This window comes from Rhizophagus irregularis, chromosome 14, assembly GCF_026210795.1.
Source record: "Rhizophagus irregularis chromosome 14, complete sequence".
Lineage (NCBI taxonomy): Eukaryota > Fungi > Glomeromycota > Glomeromycetes > Glomerales > Glomeraceae > Rhizophagus > Rhizophagus irregularis.
In genome coordinates this window covers 2,973,280-2,990,921 of record NC_089442.1, presented here as the reverse complement: position 1 = coordinate 2,990,921, position 17,642 = coordinate 2,973,280, and the positions used below count along the sequence as shown (strand labels likewise).

At 27.7% G+C, this 17,642-nt stretch overlaps 6 protein-coding genes across 6 annotated transcripts; 4 read left to right on the top strand and 2 right to left on the bottom strand.

Annotated features, from left to right (window-relative positions):
* Positions 1-1,056: 1,056 nt before the first annotated feature.
* On the bottom strand, positions 1,057-2,087 carry OCT59_006345 (uncharacterized protein; the record flags this gene model as incomplete). The annotated part of the gene is made up of 5 exons (XM_066141213.1): positions 1,057-1,081; positions 1,157-1,184; positions 1,363-1,458; positions 1,526-1,717; positions 2,021-2,087. The coding sequence occupies 5 exons, from the start codon at positions 2,085-2,087 to the stop codon at positions 1,057-1,059; spliced, it is 408 nt and encodes a 135-aa protein (XP_065998026.1).
* A 4,005-nt stretch (positions 2,088-6,092) lies between these two features.
* OCT59_006344 (uncharacterized protein) lies at positions 6,093-6,498 on the top strand (the record flags this gene model as incomplete). Its single annotated transcript, XM_066141212.1, has 3 exons — positions 6,093-6,101; positions 6,186-6,243; positions 6,314-6,498. 3 exons carry the CDS (start codon positions 6,093-6,095, stop codon positions 6,496-6,498), a joined length of 252 nt encoding a protein of 83 aa, XP_065998025.1.
* Positions 6,499-6,875: 377 nt separating this feature from the next.
* Positions 6,876-8,126, top strand: OCT59_006343 (uncharacterized protein; the record flags this gene model as incomplete). Its single annotated transcript, XM_025330028.2, has 7 exons — positions 6,876-7,044; positions 7,131-7,162; positions 7,234-7,284; positions 7,576-7,668; positions 7,742-7,783; positions 7,877-7,910; positions 8,008-8,126. The coding sequence occupies 7 exons, from the start codon at positions 6,876-6,878 to the stop codon at positions 8,124-8,126; spliced, it is 540 nt and encodes a 179-aa protein (XP_025186366.2).
* A 1,933-nt stretch (positions 8,127-10,059) lies between these two features.
* OCT59_006342 (uncharacterized protein) lies at positions 10,060-11,321 on the top strand (the record flags this gene model as incomplete). Its single annotated transcript, XM_066141211.1, has 7 exons — positions 10,060-10,210; positions 10,292-10,323; positions 10,414-10,567; positions 10,649-10,824; positions 10,897-10,929; positions 11,019-11,052; positions 11,140-11,321. 7 exons carry the CDS (start codon positions 10,060-10,062, stop codon positions 11,319-11,321), a joined length of 762 nt encoding a protein of 253 aa, XP_065998024.1.
* Positions 11,322-11,811: 490 nt separating this feature from the next.
* On the top strand, positions 11,812-13,246 carry OCT59_006341 (uncharacterized protein). The gene is made up of 5 exons (XM_025313874.2): positions 11,812-12,096; positions 12,184-12,215; positions 12,313-12,741; positions 12,848-12,920; positions 13,010-13,246. Exons 1-5 carry the CDS (start codon positions 11,934-11,936, stop codon positions 13,189-13,191), a joined length of 879 nt encoding a protein of 292 aa, XP_025186364.2. The 5' UTR covers positions 11,812-11,933; the 3' UTR covers positions 13,192-13,246.
* A 2,032-nt stretch (positions 13,247-15,278) lies between these two features.
* Positions 15,279-15,497, bottom strand: OCT59_006340 (uncharacterized protein; the record flags this gene model as incomplete). Its single annotated transcript, XM_066141210.1, has 1 exon — positions 15,279-15,497. The coding sequence occupies one exon, from the start codon at positions 15,495-15,497 to the stop codon at positions 15,279-15,281; it is 219 nt and encodes a 72-aa protein (XP_065998023.1).
* Between the last annotated feature and the right edge of the window lie 2,145 nt (positions 15,498-17,642).

The window sequence follows — 17,642 nt, the reverse complement described above, 5'->3', positions numbered from 1 at the left end:
CTTAAATGGCCGTATTCCTCTCAGTAAATAATTATCGATATATTCCCCCCATTTCATGTTGTATCAGTATCCATTAGCAATATGTCCATTTATAGCATATTAAAACGTTTGATCATAAGATAAACGAGAAATCTGATATATATAGTTTAGGAGTATTATTCTGGGAATTGACCAGTCGTTCATCTTCAATTATGAAAAAAAGGATCTTATTTCTCTTATGTTCGCCATTTTTGATGGGTTGAGAGAAAAACCTGTAATAAAGACAAATGTTAAATTTATCGAGCTGTACCGAAGTGAGTATGAAAATAATTGTGGGGAAATGATTTCCTTTGGTACTAGTTAATTCTTCTTGTCGTAAACTAATTGTGATTATAGAATGTTGGGAACATGAACCAGAAAAACGGCCAGATATTCACCAATTAAATTAAGAACTTAATAGCATTTAATCCGAAAACAATCATACATCTACTGTTTCTTATTCTAAAAAGGAGATAAGCGAAAAATTAGAATATGAAGATTCTGACTTGTCAAATTGTGAAAAAGATCGCGACTTAAATGCGATTATGACCGTTTAAAAGTTTTAGACTAATTAAATTTTATATTAAAATTTATCTTGTATAGAGTAAATTAAAATGTAGATTTTTTATTACGAAATACGCAAACCTAAATTTATTATATTGAGTGTTGATATTTGTTATTATAATCAATAAACAATTTTTTAAAGACGGTGCGATAATAATGCATAACTTAAATCGTAATTCATAAAAAAGTGCACAATGTTTTTTGCATTTTGTGGTAAAAGTTAAGTGGTATAGATAAACCATTGATACAATGATACATGTATAGGAATTTGTTATGTATAGCAATCTGTACGGTATATTAAAATTTTTTATATAGAGAAACTTAATTTTTCTAAAATTTAGACTATTAGTTTACCACTTGTATTATCTATAAAAAATGATTTGTAACTTAATCATCAATTTGGTCTTTTTAATTTCTCGCTAAAATAGGAAACAAATACCACTTAACAAAAGGAAAGACCACAATTAATCATCGCTAGTTTAGTCCTTTTAGATTCTCGCTAAAATAGGAAACAAATACCACTTAGCAAAAAGGAAAGACCACAATTAATCAATAAACTTTCATGATACCTTACTCCTCCAGCTCTAGTTCTTCATTATCTGCTATACGTTTTTAATTCCTTCAACATATTATGCCCGAAACTTGATTAGAAATATAGAAATGTTCGGCATTAGAAGGATTGATTACGATAAATAGTACATTGGCTAGAAAAATTAGTAAACCAAAGAATTGATTAAGATCGATAAATTATAGGAAATTTAAGCAATGGAGATTAAATACCTTCTATGTCGTTAAAATTAGCAGCTACCGTTCTTTTTGGTCGTGACTTATTATATATAGTATATTTGCTTTCCGCATTAGTTTCGGTAGGAAAAACTACAAGAAAATGGATCCACGAGAGCTCAGATGCCTTACAATACTTAGATTTTAAGCAATCAAGCACTTCGCCTCTTAACCTCTTTTTTCAAATTAGTTTGTTTATCTCCAAGAGAATAGAAATGATGCGGATCTGTTGTACGTTTAGCTGTGACACCAGATGAGTCTTTCACTAGTCTTGCCTGAAGAAAAAGGGGAACCTCGACAATGCCATTTGGAGTATGGGACTGAACAATGCACACCAAATCTGGACCAGCTTCTTTCCGGCATAAAGAAAGTAGTAGTAGAATTATTGAGAAAAGCAGGCAGGTTAAATCATAATATCATTTGAACTAAATATGGTCGAGTTGCAATCATCAAGGTTGCTTAACAAGAGAGTAAATCCAGATGATTAATATTCTCAGCGTTAGTGTTGATAAAAAGATAGTGTTCCTTACAACTTTTCGCATTAAATAATTCTACGAGTGGAATGGTCAAGCAAGGCTCGAAAAGAAAACCTGCGCATGATGCAATGAACTGAATTTAGATTTTGAAATAACTGGTCTCAAATTCATCAGGATACTTTTCAAATATTCCTTAAACGTCAAGATGGGAATAGGTTCTACTATTCGTACTGTGATGGCATCCATCTCAAATGTATTTAGATCCGCTAGACGTTTGAAAATACAAAGCTGGGCAAACCCGTACGGACACTGAAGATGAATCTAATAGAGCATATTCCAGAAACTGTACTACAGTACAAATCGTCGGCGCCCCGAAAAATATTGAATGTGGCTTCTATCAGCTTGTCATCTAGCGTCGAATAAACATACTCAACTCATTACATTCATAAAATCCACAAAATTCATATATGTGGCATCAGCATGAATCTTGATATCATCAAAACTCATTCCTGTTCCTTATAGTACAAGACATAGCTTATCCGTACTGCTGTCCGAAGTAAAATAGTAAAAAATGGTCGTAGTTGACCACAAGTTTGAGTTGTAGAAAAATGTTCCTTGTACAAATTGATGGCCACTTGTGATTCATCAATCATGATTGGTAACTTCTTTTGCTGAGGGATCAAGGTTTCGAATTTCTTGATAAATGTACTGACCAGTTTATCCTGAACTTCCTGATCTAATCCACGAAAAGCACGTGAGTGGGAACCAAAAGTCTTCTCCACTAATTTTTCTTGGCGAGAGTTGCATTAGAAGCCATTGCTTTGGTGTAAAATTGCGATAGTAATCTTGATTATGGAATCTAAAAGTTTGTTTAAAATGAATAATCGGCTAAGAATCATTGCACGAGTGAATTTAAGTGCATAGAGAGTGTTTTTTCAGGGTCATTTGCAATTAAGTGTTTGCCCAATTCATCGATAGAAACGTCCATGTCTTGAGATCCCAAGTTTATGAAACCATTTCCGGCACCCAATGAAAGGTAAATTCCAAATGTTTTGCAAAGTAGCTCATATAAAGAAAGATCTAGAACAAGAAAAAAAGAAAAAATCATTCATCTGCCTTTGTCCGTATTTTGTCTTGGCTTTCAATAATTCTTATTTTTGCAGAGCCAAGGATTTTCCATAACATTGTTAAATGGCGCAATGAACATTTTTTCATGGAGGTAGCCTTCACGGCCACTATTGTCTGAAATGTGCGGTATGAATGCAATACGAATAATGGCCTCTTATTAATTGCAGGAATTCCAGATGCAATTAATGTTCTCTTCATAAATATGTTTGATAACTCTGGATGTTCCAGTTCGAATTTTTTGACAAGCTTGTCTCTTAGCTCCGCCTAATAATACTCTGCATTTCTCAATGCTTCTTCTATGGTTTCTATGAAAATCTTTGTTAGAGATTTTTTTTCAACTAATAAATGCTCGAAGTTATTTAAGAGGCAATCCGCGAATAATGTTTAGCAAAATCAAAATATCTAGGAATTCGTTACACATGCACTTCTTATATATGTAGCTCGCGTTTTTTATTAATATTCTGCATTATAAGAAAATACAGACAGGAGATGCAATAGCTTGTTACATAACACACGCTTTCTTCAGATTCAGAATTTGCTACACATTTCAAAACGGATTGCCCTTGATAAATCATTGGGAGACACTTACCAGCAACGGGCACTTGTACGATGATGTGGATGTTTCTTTGGGCAAGTTCTTGAAAATAGTCATTAAACATCTCAACGGCTCGGCAACAATATTAACTTCTTAAATTCTTTAAGCGTGTCTTCTTCACTTTCAGCGATGTCAACTTTCCAAAACTTCATAATGTCAGGACTAATGTATCTTTTTTATTATTCCAAATAAGGAACTTGAGGTGTGAAATACTTAAATCTTTAATACCAAAGAATCATTATTTCAGCAACGATAACCGTAAAAGCATCATCAAAAGAAGTCTTTCCTAGGAGTAAACAATTTAGTGACATCACCATTTTGTAGATAATTCTGTTAAGCGATATATTTTTTAGAGAAAGAAGTTTTGAGAAAGTTTGAGGAATATATATACTTGTATGAATTAATAATTAAATAGACTCTTGATCAGTGGTTTATAATGACGATATAGGTACTTCGAAAAAAATAGTATAAAAAAAAAAAATTTAAGCGAAAGAAATGATGCGTGTTATCATTTATTAAAAAAAAGGAGTGATCAGAGGTGATTACTTCATAGAAGAATTAGCCGCAGTTATTGATCATGTGATATTCCACCTAACACGTTTGAAGGAATCTCGAACCAAAAGTCGTGTAATTCCTAAAGAGTAACTTTGTATCAGTTCTTCTTAGGATATACAGTAGCTTGTTTCATGATAATTACTATATTATAATAATGTTATTTTTTTTTCTTAATACTTAATAAACAATTATATATTGATGATTTCGCATTAACGGCCAACCAAATTTACAAATTATTATATAAGAAATGCACCAGGAATTTTTTTTAGGCGTAACCATGCGACGGGGTGTAAACTTACGTAAATTTGTGTAAATATACGTAAGCTAATGTAAGTTTTTGTAAATTTCTTATGAAAATTTACGCGAACTTTTGTAGGATTACACTCCCATCGCGGAACTAAGACATATAGTATTAATGAATTATTTCCTATTTCCCAACAGTCAAAGAGAACATTAAAAGCGACATTTAATTAATTTAATTTATATAAAGAACAAAAATACGAAGAGATTTTTTGCATGCTTTTAATATTGTAGGTATGCAGAAAGAATATTTTTTAATAAACTGACATATTTCAATATTTCATGGCGTAATAAATAAAAATTAAGCAGAGAAATATTATAATTTGTGGAAATATAAATTTTAATTTAATTTAAAATATTAAAATTTTAAATTTTAAAATTTTGAACGAGATTTGGTTTGTATGTAGGAATTTCATCATTTCATGCATAAATTTGAAGGTTCAATCTAAACAATGTTATAAAATAAAATAAAAATTTGGCTAAACAATTAGACTTTTTAAATTAAAACTAAAATTCCAATCGAAATTTATTATTCTTTTTTTCTCTTTAAAATAATGAGCTGTAATTTTGTATTTTCGGGCGTCGCTTAAATATAATACTACATTACCCATTATTTATCTTAATTAGGATATTTTTTAACGCCTTTGATGAAAGACTATTTCTGAATATTTCAAATTCTTTCTCTATACATAGTTAAATTATGGAATATTCATTCATTATTTATCTGCTTTAATTTAGCTAATACCTTAGTGTCACCGATTTTAAGCCACACCGCCCGCATGACCGCAGTAGATACTAAATTAACTGACGCTTCTAATATATATAAAGAATCAATTTTCACATTTTTAAAAAAAGATTCATTCCAATATTTTGTAACTCTTTAAATACCGTAAAAATGAGTGCCGAAATAGTGTTTTCTATAATAATATTAGCAATTATCAATATTATTTTTATATTGGATATAATTGGATGTATTTTTATTTTCTTTCGCGTTAGCAAAATTTATGCTCTCTTAAATGAAAAGCGAATGTCTCCAGGGATTAAATTCCCTTTTTATTTAGCTATCACTTGTAAGTTATTAAATAAGTTGATTTCATTTTTTCTTTTAAATTAGTTTTATTTATTTTCTTGTTTTATAATAATATGAAATTAGATTATTTGCTTGCAATTTTAAAAATTATAATGGTAATTATTTTTAATTATACGTTTAATAGTCATTTTTATTCTTACTCAAATATCAATAATTGATACATACAGTATTTATATTTTTTTAATTAGATAGATATTAGTATCTTTGGATATTACATACCTTACATATATAAGATTATTGAAAGTATTTTAATCGTGAATATGTTTATTTGTACAATATTTGCATTGCAAGCGTGGATAATACTAAAAAATAATCATGAAACCACTTATACTAATTGGGGGAAAAAAAATTATAAACTTTGGCTTATTATAATAATAATTATAATTATTATTATTGTAAATTTTTTTATTACCAATTATAATTCCATCCTTTATTTTATGTATCCAATTTTCCTTTTTGTTAGTATTTGTTTTTTGTTAATAGTTCATTTGGAATTGGATAAATTGGATCAATCGGGTAATTATAATTTTAGTATATATGAATTGAAGAAGCTTAAATCTTATATTTCTTTATTTATTATTTTATGGGTAAGGTTTTTTTTTTATTTAAATCAATGAAAATTTTATGATTCTGAGCGAGAAATAAAATTTTATTTAATAATTAATTAATTTTATAGGCGTTGATAATTACATTTCACTTGTTGGGATTTCACAAATATAAGGCTTTTGACATATGTAAGTTACATGTAAATGAATGATTTTATCAAATGAATTATAAATTTCATTATTAACCTTCTTATATTAGCATACGCAATTGCAGGAATTTGTCACGTCATTTTATTTATTGTAATAGAAGGATTTTTCTTTAAACCAGACTCAATCGTACAACAACAACAAGAATCGCAGCAAATAAATGATCCCGAGACCGGTATAATATCATCTGTTGAGAATAGACAAGAACGTCCTCCTTCTGAAACTGTTTCTAAATAATGAACGAGATATGGAGATATTTTATCAGTGATATACTGCATGTGTAAATACAGTTTCATATAAATGTAATCGTCCACGTTACTAAATATGGTCGCTTGAACTTCAAAATAAAATTCTCTTAATAAAAAATAAAAAAACTTGGTAATTTTTCAGATCCTTCAATTTTGGGCAGTTCTTCTACAGTACATTATAAAATGACATCAGACCAGATGAAGAATGTTCTAAAGATCTACAACACGTGCCGTCGTGCCGCTGACGATAATTGGGCGTCGCCTAAACTAATTTCGGTTTCGGCGAATTTCGCCCAGCAATTCCAACATAAAAGAATTTTTTTTTCATTTTTAGATTCATCCAAATTTTCTTTGAATACCGTAAAAATGCATAATGTGATTGCTATACTAATATTACTATCTTTAAATCTTTTATATTTATTGGATATAATTGGATGTATTTTTATTTTCCTTCGTGTTGGTAAAATTTATGGACATTCAAATGAAAAACGAATGTCTCTTAGAATCAAATTTCCTTTCTACTTAGCTGTCACTTGTAAGTTGTGAATAAGTTGATTTTGCTTTTAATATAAATTTGTTTTATTTATTTTTCTGTTTTTTTTTTAATAACGTGAAACTTAGATTATTTGCTTGCAATTTTGGGCACTTGTTCGGTAATCAATTTTAATTACTGCGGTACATTATCATTTTTTGTCCTTGCTAAAGAACATATTTTTTTAATTAGATCAATATCAGCGCCTTGTGTACGCATAATTCGTGTACTGTCGGATCAATTGTAATAGACAACATTGCTGAGATTATTTTGGCTATAAATTTATTTCTTGGTACAATACTTACATTACAAACGTGGATAATTTTAAAAAATAATTATAAATTAACATATAGTTGGGGAAAAAAAAATCATATATTTTGGCTCATTATAATTATCACTATAATCATTAGTATTACATTATCAATTATTGATTTTTTAATCAAACGTATCTTTTTCATCAGTTTATTCGCTTTTGTGATATATCCGATTTTCCTTATCATTAATATTTATTTTTTGTTAAAAATTCATTTGAAGTTGAATAATTTGGATCAATCGGTTAATTATAATTTCAGTATATCTGAATTAAAGAAGCTTAGATCTTATATTCTATTATTCATTTATCAATGGGTAAGCTTGAAAATTTTATTAGTTTTTTAAATGTGATAATAAATTTTTGTATTAATCTTTTATATATTTATAGATAATAATAGTTATAGTAATTGTATATAATTTATACTTAAAAGTGAGATTTTATATTTTTTTTCTTTTTTTTTAAAAAAAGATAACAAAAAAAACCAATAACTAACTAATTGAATTAATAAATTTTAAAAAATAGCTTTTATTCTACAAATATTGGATTTTTGATTTAAGTAAGTTATACATTCATTAATTATATTGTTTTATCAAATGAATTTAGATTTAGATTTATTAATCAAATTATTTAAATTATTTTTACTTACTTTTAAGCATACGCAATGGGAGGTATTCTTCACTTCATTTTATTTATTAATAATGAAGGATTTTTCTTTAATCCGGATTCAGTCGTACAACAACAAGATATACACTTATCTGTTGAGAATAGATAAGAACATTCTCTTACTGTACAGTCAACCCTTTATATGTATAACGATATGTCGGGACATATATAAAATTTTTAGAAAATATCGTTATATCTAAGTTATACTGATATTTATATGTCCTCACATATAGTGGGAAAATAAAATTTTATCGGTATATCAAGTTTTTAATAGTATATCGGTATATCGAATATCGGTATATCGAGGATAGACTGTAAATGTTTTCTGAATAGTAAACGTTATACATATATATATATATATATATACGTTTGAACGATAGAAATATTTTATCGTGGTATATTATTGTATATAAATTTCTTTATTTTAAAACTTAAATTCTTTCGTACATACGTTGTTTGGTGTATATAATTAATTTTATAATTACAATAAAGAACTTTAATGTGCATGGTTATGACATACAATAAACATATTACATCAGATCAGTAAACAATAATGTTCTAATGAACTGAACTAATTAAGAATTATCTAGTGATCTACAACACGCGTCGCTGACGACAATTCGGCGTCACATAATTGACAGATTGACACTAAACTAATTTTGGTTTCTGCGTTTAAATTTTACTAGTTTCGCCTAGAACATCACATTTTTAAAAATTCTATTACCGTGAAAGTCATTACTATACTATTTATAAATATTATTTATTAGTTAAAATTGGACGTATTTTATTTTCATTCATGTTAGCAAAATTTATGCGCATTTAAATGAAAAGCGATTGTCTCTCGGAATCAAATTTCCTTTCTATTTGGCTATCACTTGTGAATAAGTTTATATCGATTTTCTTATAATTTTTATTTATTTTTCTGTTTTACGATTAGATTATTTACTTGCAATTTTGAAAATTATAATGGTAATTATTTTTAATTATATTTGTTCTTGCTTAATATCAATAATTGTTTATATTTTTTAATTAGACAAGTACCAAGATCTTTCATAACAATCCATTTATTATGAGAATGATTATTGAAACTTTTTTAATATTGAATTTATTTCTTGATACAATATTTTCAATACAAACGTTACTATTATTTTATCGTTCGTAGATTTTTTTATCAGTTATAAATATTCCATCAGCTTGTTCATACATCCATTTTTCGTTAAAAATTCAAATGAAGCTGAGAATAAATTGGATTAATCGAGTAACTATCTGAATTGAAGAAGCTCAGATCTTATGTGGGTAAGCTTTTTAAATTTTATGATTCCAAGTGTGATAATAGAATTTTGTAATTAGGACATCATTGTTATATAAAATTATATATGTAAGTTGGTTACATGTATATTAATTAATTTACTAAATTAATTACTATGTTACTTATTTTAAGGATATGCAAAGGAATTCTTCACTCCGTGTTGTTATTTATTAAATATGAAGGATTTTTCTTTGATCCGGATTCAATCGTACAGCAACAAGAAACACAGCAAATAAATGATCCCGAAACCAGTATAATCTCATCTGCTGAGAGTAGACAATACAGTATTATGGAATTACGATTATTATAAATTTTATTAATTGTTTAAAATAAAGTGTGTTACTAAAAGTAGTAGATTAACTTTTTTCGTATATATGAAATATATAAAGAAATGATCAGGATAAAGAAAATTCCAATGAATATTATCTATATGCGTCAAATCAAATTTTGATGGTAACTTTTATTAGAAATTTTCAATTCTGAGAATTATAATTCGCACTTAACTGAAATCTATACAGCATGTGTATGACCCGTATAACTTATAATGTTCTAATATTATGAACATGTGACACGTGAGTCACGTGCCGCTGACGAATGACGATATTGGGACGTCACAATCGTCACATAACGATAACACTGAATAATTCCGCCTAATTTCGGCTATTTCTAATATATAAATATATAAGTAATCTTTTTTTTTTTATTTCATTTTTTAATCAATATTTACTGTAAAATGATTTTAAATATAATTTTAAGTGTTATTTGCGGATTGATTATAATTGGATGTATTTTTATTTTCTTTCGCGTTAGCAAAATTCGTGCCCATTTAAACGAAAAGCGATTATCTCTTGGAATCAAATTTCCTTTCTATTTAGCTATCACTTGTGAGTTGTAAATAAGTCGATTTTGTATTTCTTATAATTTTGTTTTATTTATTTCCTTATTTTATAATAATGCGAAATTAGATTATTTTCTCGCGATTTTGAACGCTTGTTTGGTAATTAATTTTTTTAATTATTGTATAAATTATCACATTTTTTGTTCTTGCTCAAATATTTATAATTTATGCGCTATTTTTTTTAATTAGACAAATCTCGATACTTTATGTATTTTGTGTGGCATCGAATCATATTTCATAGGCAAAATTGTCGATATTTTTTTGACCATGAATTTATTTCTTGGTACAATACTTACATTACAAACGTGGATAATTTTAAAAAATAACTATGAAATAACTTATGGTTTGGGGAAAAAAGACTATATACTTTGGCTTATAATAATAATCATTAGCACTTTATTATTAATTACAGGTTTATTCATAGACATGATTATTTATTTTGCGATATATCTAGTTTTAATTCCTATTAGCTTCTATTGTTTGTTAATGATTCATATGAAGTTGAAGTTGAGTAGTTTGGACAAAACGACTAATTATAAATTTAACGTATACGATTTGAAGAAGCTTAGGTCTTATATTTTCTTATTTGTTTGTCAATGGGTAAGATTTCTTTTTTTTTTATGAAAATTTTATGATGATAAAATTTTATATTAATATTTTATTTTATTATAGGTATTAATAATCACGTTCCGCTTTTCATTATCTGTAAGATTTTACATTGTTTTTTTTTTGCTTAAAAAGAAATAACTAAATTACTAACCATTTAAATCATTTAAATAATAAATTTAAAACAGTATTCGTCCTATCGATCTTTGGTTTATACCTTATGTAAGTATACATTCATACGTATATTATTAATTTATTAATTATATTATATAAATTTATTAACTTAAAAATATTTTGCTTATTTTTAAGCATACTTAATTGGTGGAATTTTCCACGTCATTTTATTTATTAAAAATGAGGGATTTTTATTTAATCCGGACACAATTGTACGGCAAGAAAAAGCGCAGCAAATAAATGACCCCGAAACTGGTATAATCTCACCTGTTGAGAATGGACAAGAATATTCTCTTACTGAAACCGTTTCCGAATAATGAATGATATTTGAACGAGATTATTATAACTATGGAACTATTTAGGTTATTTTATATACACATTTTATAATATAATTTTATTTGATATGAAGTAAATCATCCTATTAATCTATATTTTCGAAAGTTAAATTCTTTCATGGGGATATCGATATATATAACAATTGTAATATTTCACAATACGATTTGGCTAAATTTCGGAGATACATAAGAAAATTTCCAGACCCCTTAATTTATATAATTAATTACGTCACCAATAACAATAATGCAACCTTATTGTCACTATTATGAAATTGGGCAAACTTTATGGGCGGCTACACTTGGGAGCTTAAAATGGTTAATCCGGTAATAAATTGATAATATTACGTCATAGTTAAAAATATGCAATGTATTACACGTTTAACTTTTACTAAAGATCTACAACACATGCCACTGGCGATTATTTGGCGTCATGGTTGGCTAAATTTAGAAATATAAAAGAATAATAATTTAGACTCCAAAAAATTTTTGACGCCTAAATTCTTTTAATTTCAATGGTCATTTCCTTAAATATATATAATTATATACATATGTTTTTATATTTATAATTTTATTATTCTTTGAATACTTGCAAAAATGAATGAAATTGAATTTTTAAGTTATAATCATATTATTGATGTTTTCTCAGTATTGATTATAATTGGATGTATTTTTATTTTCCATCGTGCTAGAAAAATTTATATGTCTAAGAAGCAAATGCCTCTTGAAATCAAATTTCCCTTATATATTGCTATCACTCGTAAGTTATTAAATTTTTGGGTTACAATGATCTTTTAAACTATATTTTAATTATTTTGATCATGTACTGTATAAATTTGAATTTTAGATTTTTTGTTCGCAATTTTGGAAATTGCTCAGGTAATTTTATATACCACCATTTTTTTTTGTTTTTTTGTCCTCCATTATAAACTCATTATAAATTAACTAAAATAATTAATTTTCTTTTTTTAATTAGACAATTATATACATCGTATGTATTGAATGTCGCAAGAACGCTTATAATATAATGTCTCACATAATTGGGGTTATTTTAATCGTGAATTTACTTCTTGGTGCAACAATTGCAATAGAAGTATGGAAAATTTTAAAAAATAATTTTGAAGTAAATTTTAGTTGGGGGAAAAAAGATTATAAACTTTGGCTTATGGCATTAACTGTTAGTGTTATATTCGAATTCGGAGATGAGTATAGTCAACTTTTTGGTAAAGAATTATTTTTTATAAGGTTCGATTTGGTAATAAGTTTTGTCTTCTTTCTTGTTACCATTTATTGTTTGATAAGAATTCATATAAGGTTAAATAAGTTGGATTCAAATATATATGAATCTGATATATATAATTCAAAGAAATTAAAATTTTATATTTTAGTATTTTGTTTTCAATGGGTAAGTTTTTTTTAATCAAAGAACAATTTTAAATGATCAAAAATATTTTATAACATAGTAAATTTAATAATTTAATAATTTAATAATTTTTTTTTTATTTATTTAGGCATTCATTATTTTATATTACATTTTACGAAGAATTACAACATCATTCTATATAGTATATGTTTATATCCTAGGTAAGTCATATATATAAACAAAAATTATTTATTGATAATAATTCTTTATTAAATATCTTTATTAATCAAATTTTTTTTCTTATTTTAAGCAATTGCAATTGGAGGACTTTGTAATGTTATTGTATTTATAAGAAATGAAGGAATTTTCTATAATTTAGGATCAATTACACAAGAAGAAACACCAGAAATAAATGATCCTGAAACTGGTACTAAAATCCCGTCTACTGAGATTAAACAAGAAAATTCTCTTACTGAAAGTGTTTCTGAATAAAAAATTGAACATTTTATCATGATATTATATAATATACTGATAAAATATTTTGTAAATATATTGTTATGGGTATTATTATAAATATAAATTTTATTTTTTTATTGCCCATGAAATAAAATAATTTGATGTCTTTACGAATTGTCATTCCTATTTATTACGGTATAATTATAATTTCGTGAATTCTTTCGTTTGTAAGTCATAAGGTGAATGGAAAATGAATGACCCGGTAGTTGTCCTAACTAATATCAGCATATTTTCTCTGTTTCGCGTGGTAAATTGCAAATTACGTCATAAATTGCTCCGCTGCTACAGTAGCATCGATGATGCTATTACAGCATTGATCTAGCGGTTTAATTTTAGATTTTTTTTTTGTTATTTTTTTATTTTTTTTATTAAAATTACGTATATTTTTATCTTTTATATAGTAAAATAAAATACTACAAATAATGTCTTATGTATGGTCTAGCTTATTTATTATAAAACTCGTACATCTGACCTTAGTAATACAACTCTAGTCGAGATTTCTTAATCGTATCCAACTTGATCCATCTTAATATTTTTAACAGTGGAGGTCGACCATTCTATCACTAAAATCGCAAAGAGAGATGTAATAAATGATATTGGTTATGGCGAAAATATTAACTGTAAATTATTCTGTGAAATTAAATGCTCGTCAGACTTAAACCTGTTTGGTGAAAATAATTATCTTTAGTAAAATAAGTCCGCAAATGATATGATAGCTTGTCGACAAGTGATCGCACGATACACACTCTTGGCAACCGATCATGAACCACAACTCTTGAAGAATCTTATGGGATAACAGTAGTTCTTCAGGATAATCGGTCAGCGCATCGTCTTCCATTACGCAAGTCACGGAGGTGCCCTATAGGAATAGGTTTTTGACTAACCCTGCCCGTGACCTAACATATGGGGTCAAGTAATCCTTTTGCTGGAATATTCAATAACAAAAGCAAGCATCAGCACAAGGTTAGGTAGTATAATTAGGACTTTATTTTAAAATACTTACAAGGCACCAAAAGGAAAACTTGCATTTCTGGGTTCGCGCTCACAGTATAACTCTTGACAATCAAGTGTGAGCCACAACTCGAGAGCTTATGGCAGTAGTTCCTCAGAACACTCAGTAGTTATACTGTCTTCTGTGAGAGGATCTGGTCACAAACGTACCTTCTGATGAAGAATAACCGTCCGTCTTATCTCAGAGTATACGTTCTATTTTACAAAAATAAAGGAAAAAAATTTAGTACAGTCAACGAAAGAAAAAAGTTATTATAAAGGAAAAAGTTACTCTCTTCGTAGTAACAGAGACGCTTAACCCAAACCACGTGCAGCCCACACGTGTTCGGTGTTCTTTAGTGTACATTCCACATTATCAACATCATATCAAATATGTAAAACTTACTATAAGATAAAAGTTATAATACACAGTAATTACAGGTTAGTCCAGTTTCATAAATTATAACCAACTACATCTTTTAATTAAGTGAGCCATCGTGGACGCTTACCCAGACTTCAATGGAAACCCACCACCCATGACCGCATCTAAGCAGGATCATATTACATTAATTGATAGATGAGACCTCACGTGATCTGGTCTTTTACGATTTTGCTTGGTACTGGAAGGGCGAAGAGATTTATGAAAGTCTGACACAAGTGGGATACGTGGAAAGGTTATCGGTCAAACGACTACAAATATAAAACCGTTCGAACCAAAATTCGCCTAACAAAAGATATGGAAGTAAATTTAATGAAGGGAGGATCGAATATAACGATAACGAAGAAAGAACAGATTTATTTTTTAGAATGTTTGACGCTAAGTTATTATCCCGTAATTAAAAAGAAGATATACCGGATTATAAAATTATCAAGGATAGTATAAGAGATTTTGGTGGACATTTCGCAAAAATCATTAAAGTAAACAAAATTAAATATATTTTGATGTATTTTAGCAATGAAAAGAGCATGATGAAGGCGGTATATGATTCTCGATGAAAGAGGAATTGGGCAATGGACTTCAAATTAAAGATCAAGATGAAATTATACCGACGGAGGCTTTAAAAGCTGGGAATTCAAAAGGCGTCTAACAATAACGTTGACTCTTCTTCGGAAGACGAGCAATTTTTCGAAGCAACAGACAACTTAACGGGTTTAACGGCTTCGAAGACAGAATTGGTGGAAACTTTTTTACATTGGATTCGGTATTTAGTAGCAGAATTAACGTTATTAGACGCATCAAAAGGTAAAGGTAAGGTTGTGGAATCAGAATTGAATGGAAACAAAAAACGCATAGTGACAGTTCAGGAAGTAGAGACGACTCTGATAGCGATTTACCATTCATTAGAGTAAGCAATTCTGAGTAGGGTTGTTTTTTTTTCGTTGGAAATGGTTGCAGATTAATTAGACAAGTGGAGAATTTTTGTTTAGTATTCGAATACGTTTCCGTTAAACGAGAATCAATTAGATCTTATTTTCCAATGTTTTACTTTTCTGATTTTACAATTTTTAAGAAATTTTGTATTTAGTTTATTTGTGTTCGCAATATTCAATAGATAGAAAATAGTATAACTCACAGGTGAAAATATTAGAAAAATCAAAAAAATTTAATAAAAATTGTTTAAACAAAGCATTACACAATTAGAATTTTATTTTATTAGTTTGTTGTAATCCTTTTAGTTTAGGTCAGTTAGTCATAGGGTTATTGATATTTTTTATCAATACCTCCAGGGTTTTTTACAATTATACAATTATGTAATCTTTTGGTTATAACATAATTAATAAAAAATGCGTTACTAATTAAAAAAAAATTTGATAGAATAAGTTTTTTATGTTTGTTATTGTAACATAATAAGTTAGCCAAATTGAGTATGGCAAGCTAAGCTAACGGTATTTAGAAATTTGACCGTACGCTCAGTAATTACGAATTATTCATGAACAACAATTGCAATTTACAAATATAATAATATACAAAAAAATTAAGCCATGTTTGGCAACTATTAATCAGAATTAATAATATTATGTCGATTTTGCATTGTTCATAGTAATTAGTAAGTCAGCATTAACGTAATATGTGTAATATGTGTCACTTATCTGAAAAAATAATGACTCTATTGATTTAAAACGATAATCATGCTGACTAATATATTATTTATTTATTAAATTACTTTTTGTTGCTTTTTTGCTATTTCTCTTTGCTTTTTTTTAGGTCTCCTCCAGGCGATTTCTTCTTTGGCAACAACTCTTCCTTTGGTAAATGAATAACAGCAAAGAGAATATCATTGTGGATTGTGCGCAACAACTTTTGATTTTGGAGCGGCCTTTGGGATATATTTAATTTGAATAATGTCACAAACTGCGAAAGAGCTGTTCTTGAATTTCTTTGTTACATTGTGGTAAGTTGTTCCTAACAACTTACAGATCTATGATAATTGTCTTTCCATAGTTCCATCATGCCGTACGTAGGAGGAAATAACGGATGGAGTTTCCTTTTCGTCCGGCTTGTCCATGTAAGCCCAGATACGTCGGTCCGCCTGCGTACTGTGGTTGCCCGGATAGGTAGTTGAACGACTTGAACGTGTATAGATTCGTACTACTGTTTTATTTTGTTAATTCATATTATTACTTTTTTTTGTTTTCTTATTTTTTTTTGTTATATTTTTGTTAATTTCTCAATTTTGTTTATTTCATTTTTATTGTTTTTTTTATCTTGTTTGCACTATTTTTTCAATATATGTATATATGTATATGTTCTTCGATATATTTTTACTATTTTGTAGTAGAATAGAGTTAGCTTAGCAAGGAAAATGTACGGAGGAATTATGGAAGTCATTAAGGAGAAACTGGCTTTCCTGGAGGAGGGTTAGCCTATGTACCTGGCTCCTATCATAGAATAATTAGTATTTTTTTTTTATTAAATCAATACTAAGATCATCTTTATTTTATAGTTTCTCCCATGTTTCTTTAGAATTCAAAGAACTGGAAAAATCTTGACAATAATATGAATGCATGATTAATAATAGAATGGCATCCTGGTGAAATTTCGATTTGTTGAATAGGAGTGAAAATACAATAATTACGATCAAAGTATTATTTTATTTTTGTCATTGGATATCATTTTACGTTTGATTATTATTTTTTTTAAATGTGGTAACTAATTTGTTAAATTAAATAAATATTTCGCACTTTAATTTAAATTAATTAATAATTTAAATGCTTTTTGTCGGTTTCAGTAAACCAATTTTAATCGAGTTTAGTTGAAACCGGTTGTACGATCATGTGATTTCACTAATAATATTTAACTCTAAATCAGTTTTTCAGCATAATTTTATAATAAAATGTGAAGTTTTTTTCACAAAATATGTTACATTAACATAATCGGATTTAAATTAAATTGCTTGAGTAACCAAATTTGTTAATATACATATAAACATAGTTTT

What these genes read in the sequence shown, in the direction of transcription:
- OCT59_006341 (XM_025313874.2), top strand. Translation starts at nt 11,934, where the DNA reads ATGAATGAAATTGAATTTTTAAGTTATAATCATATTATTGATGTTTTC. An exon ending in CAATTTTGGAAATTGCTCAG is followed by an intron (nt 12,216 to 12,312) that starts GTAATTTTATAT and finishes TTTTTTAATTAG; the next exon opens with ACAATTATATACATCGTATG. An exon ending in AGTATATGTTTATATCCTAG is followed by an intron (nt 12,921 to 13,009) that starts GTAAGTCATATA and finishes TCTTATTTTAAG; the next exon opens with CAATTGCAATTGGAGGACTT.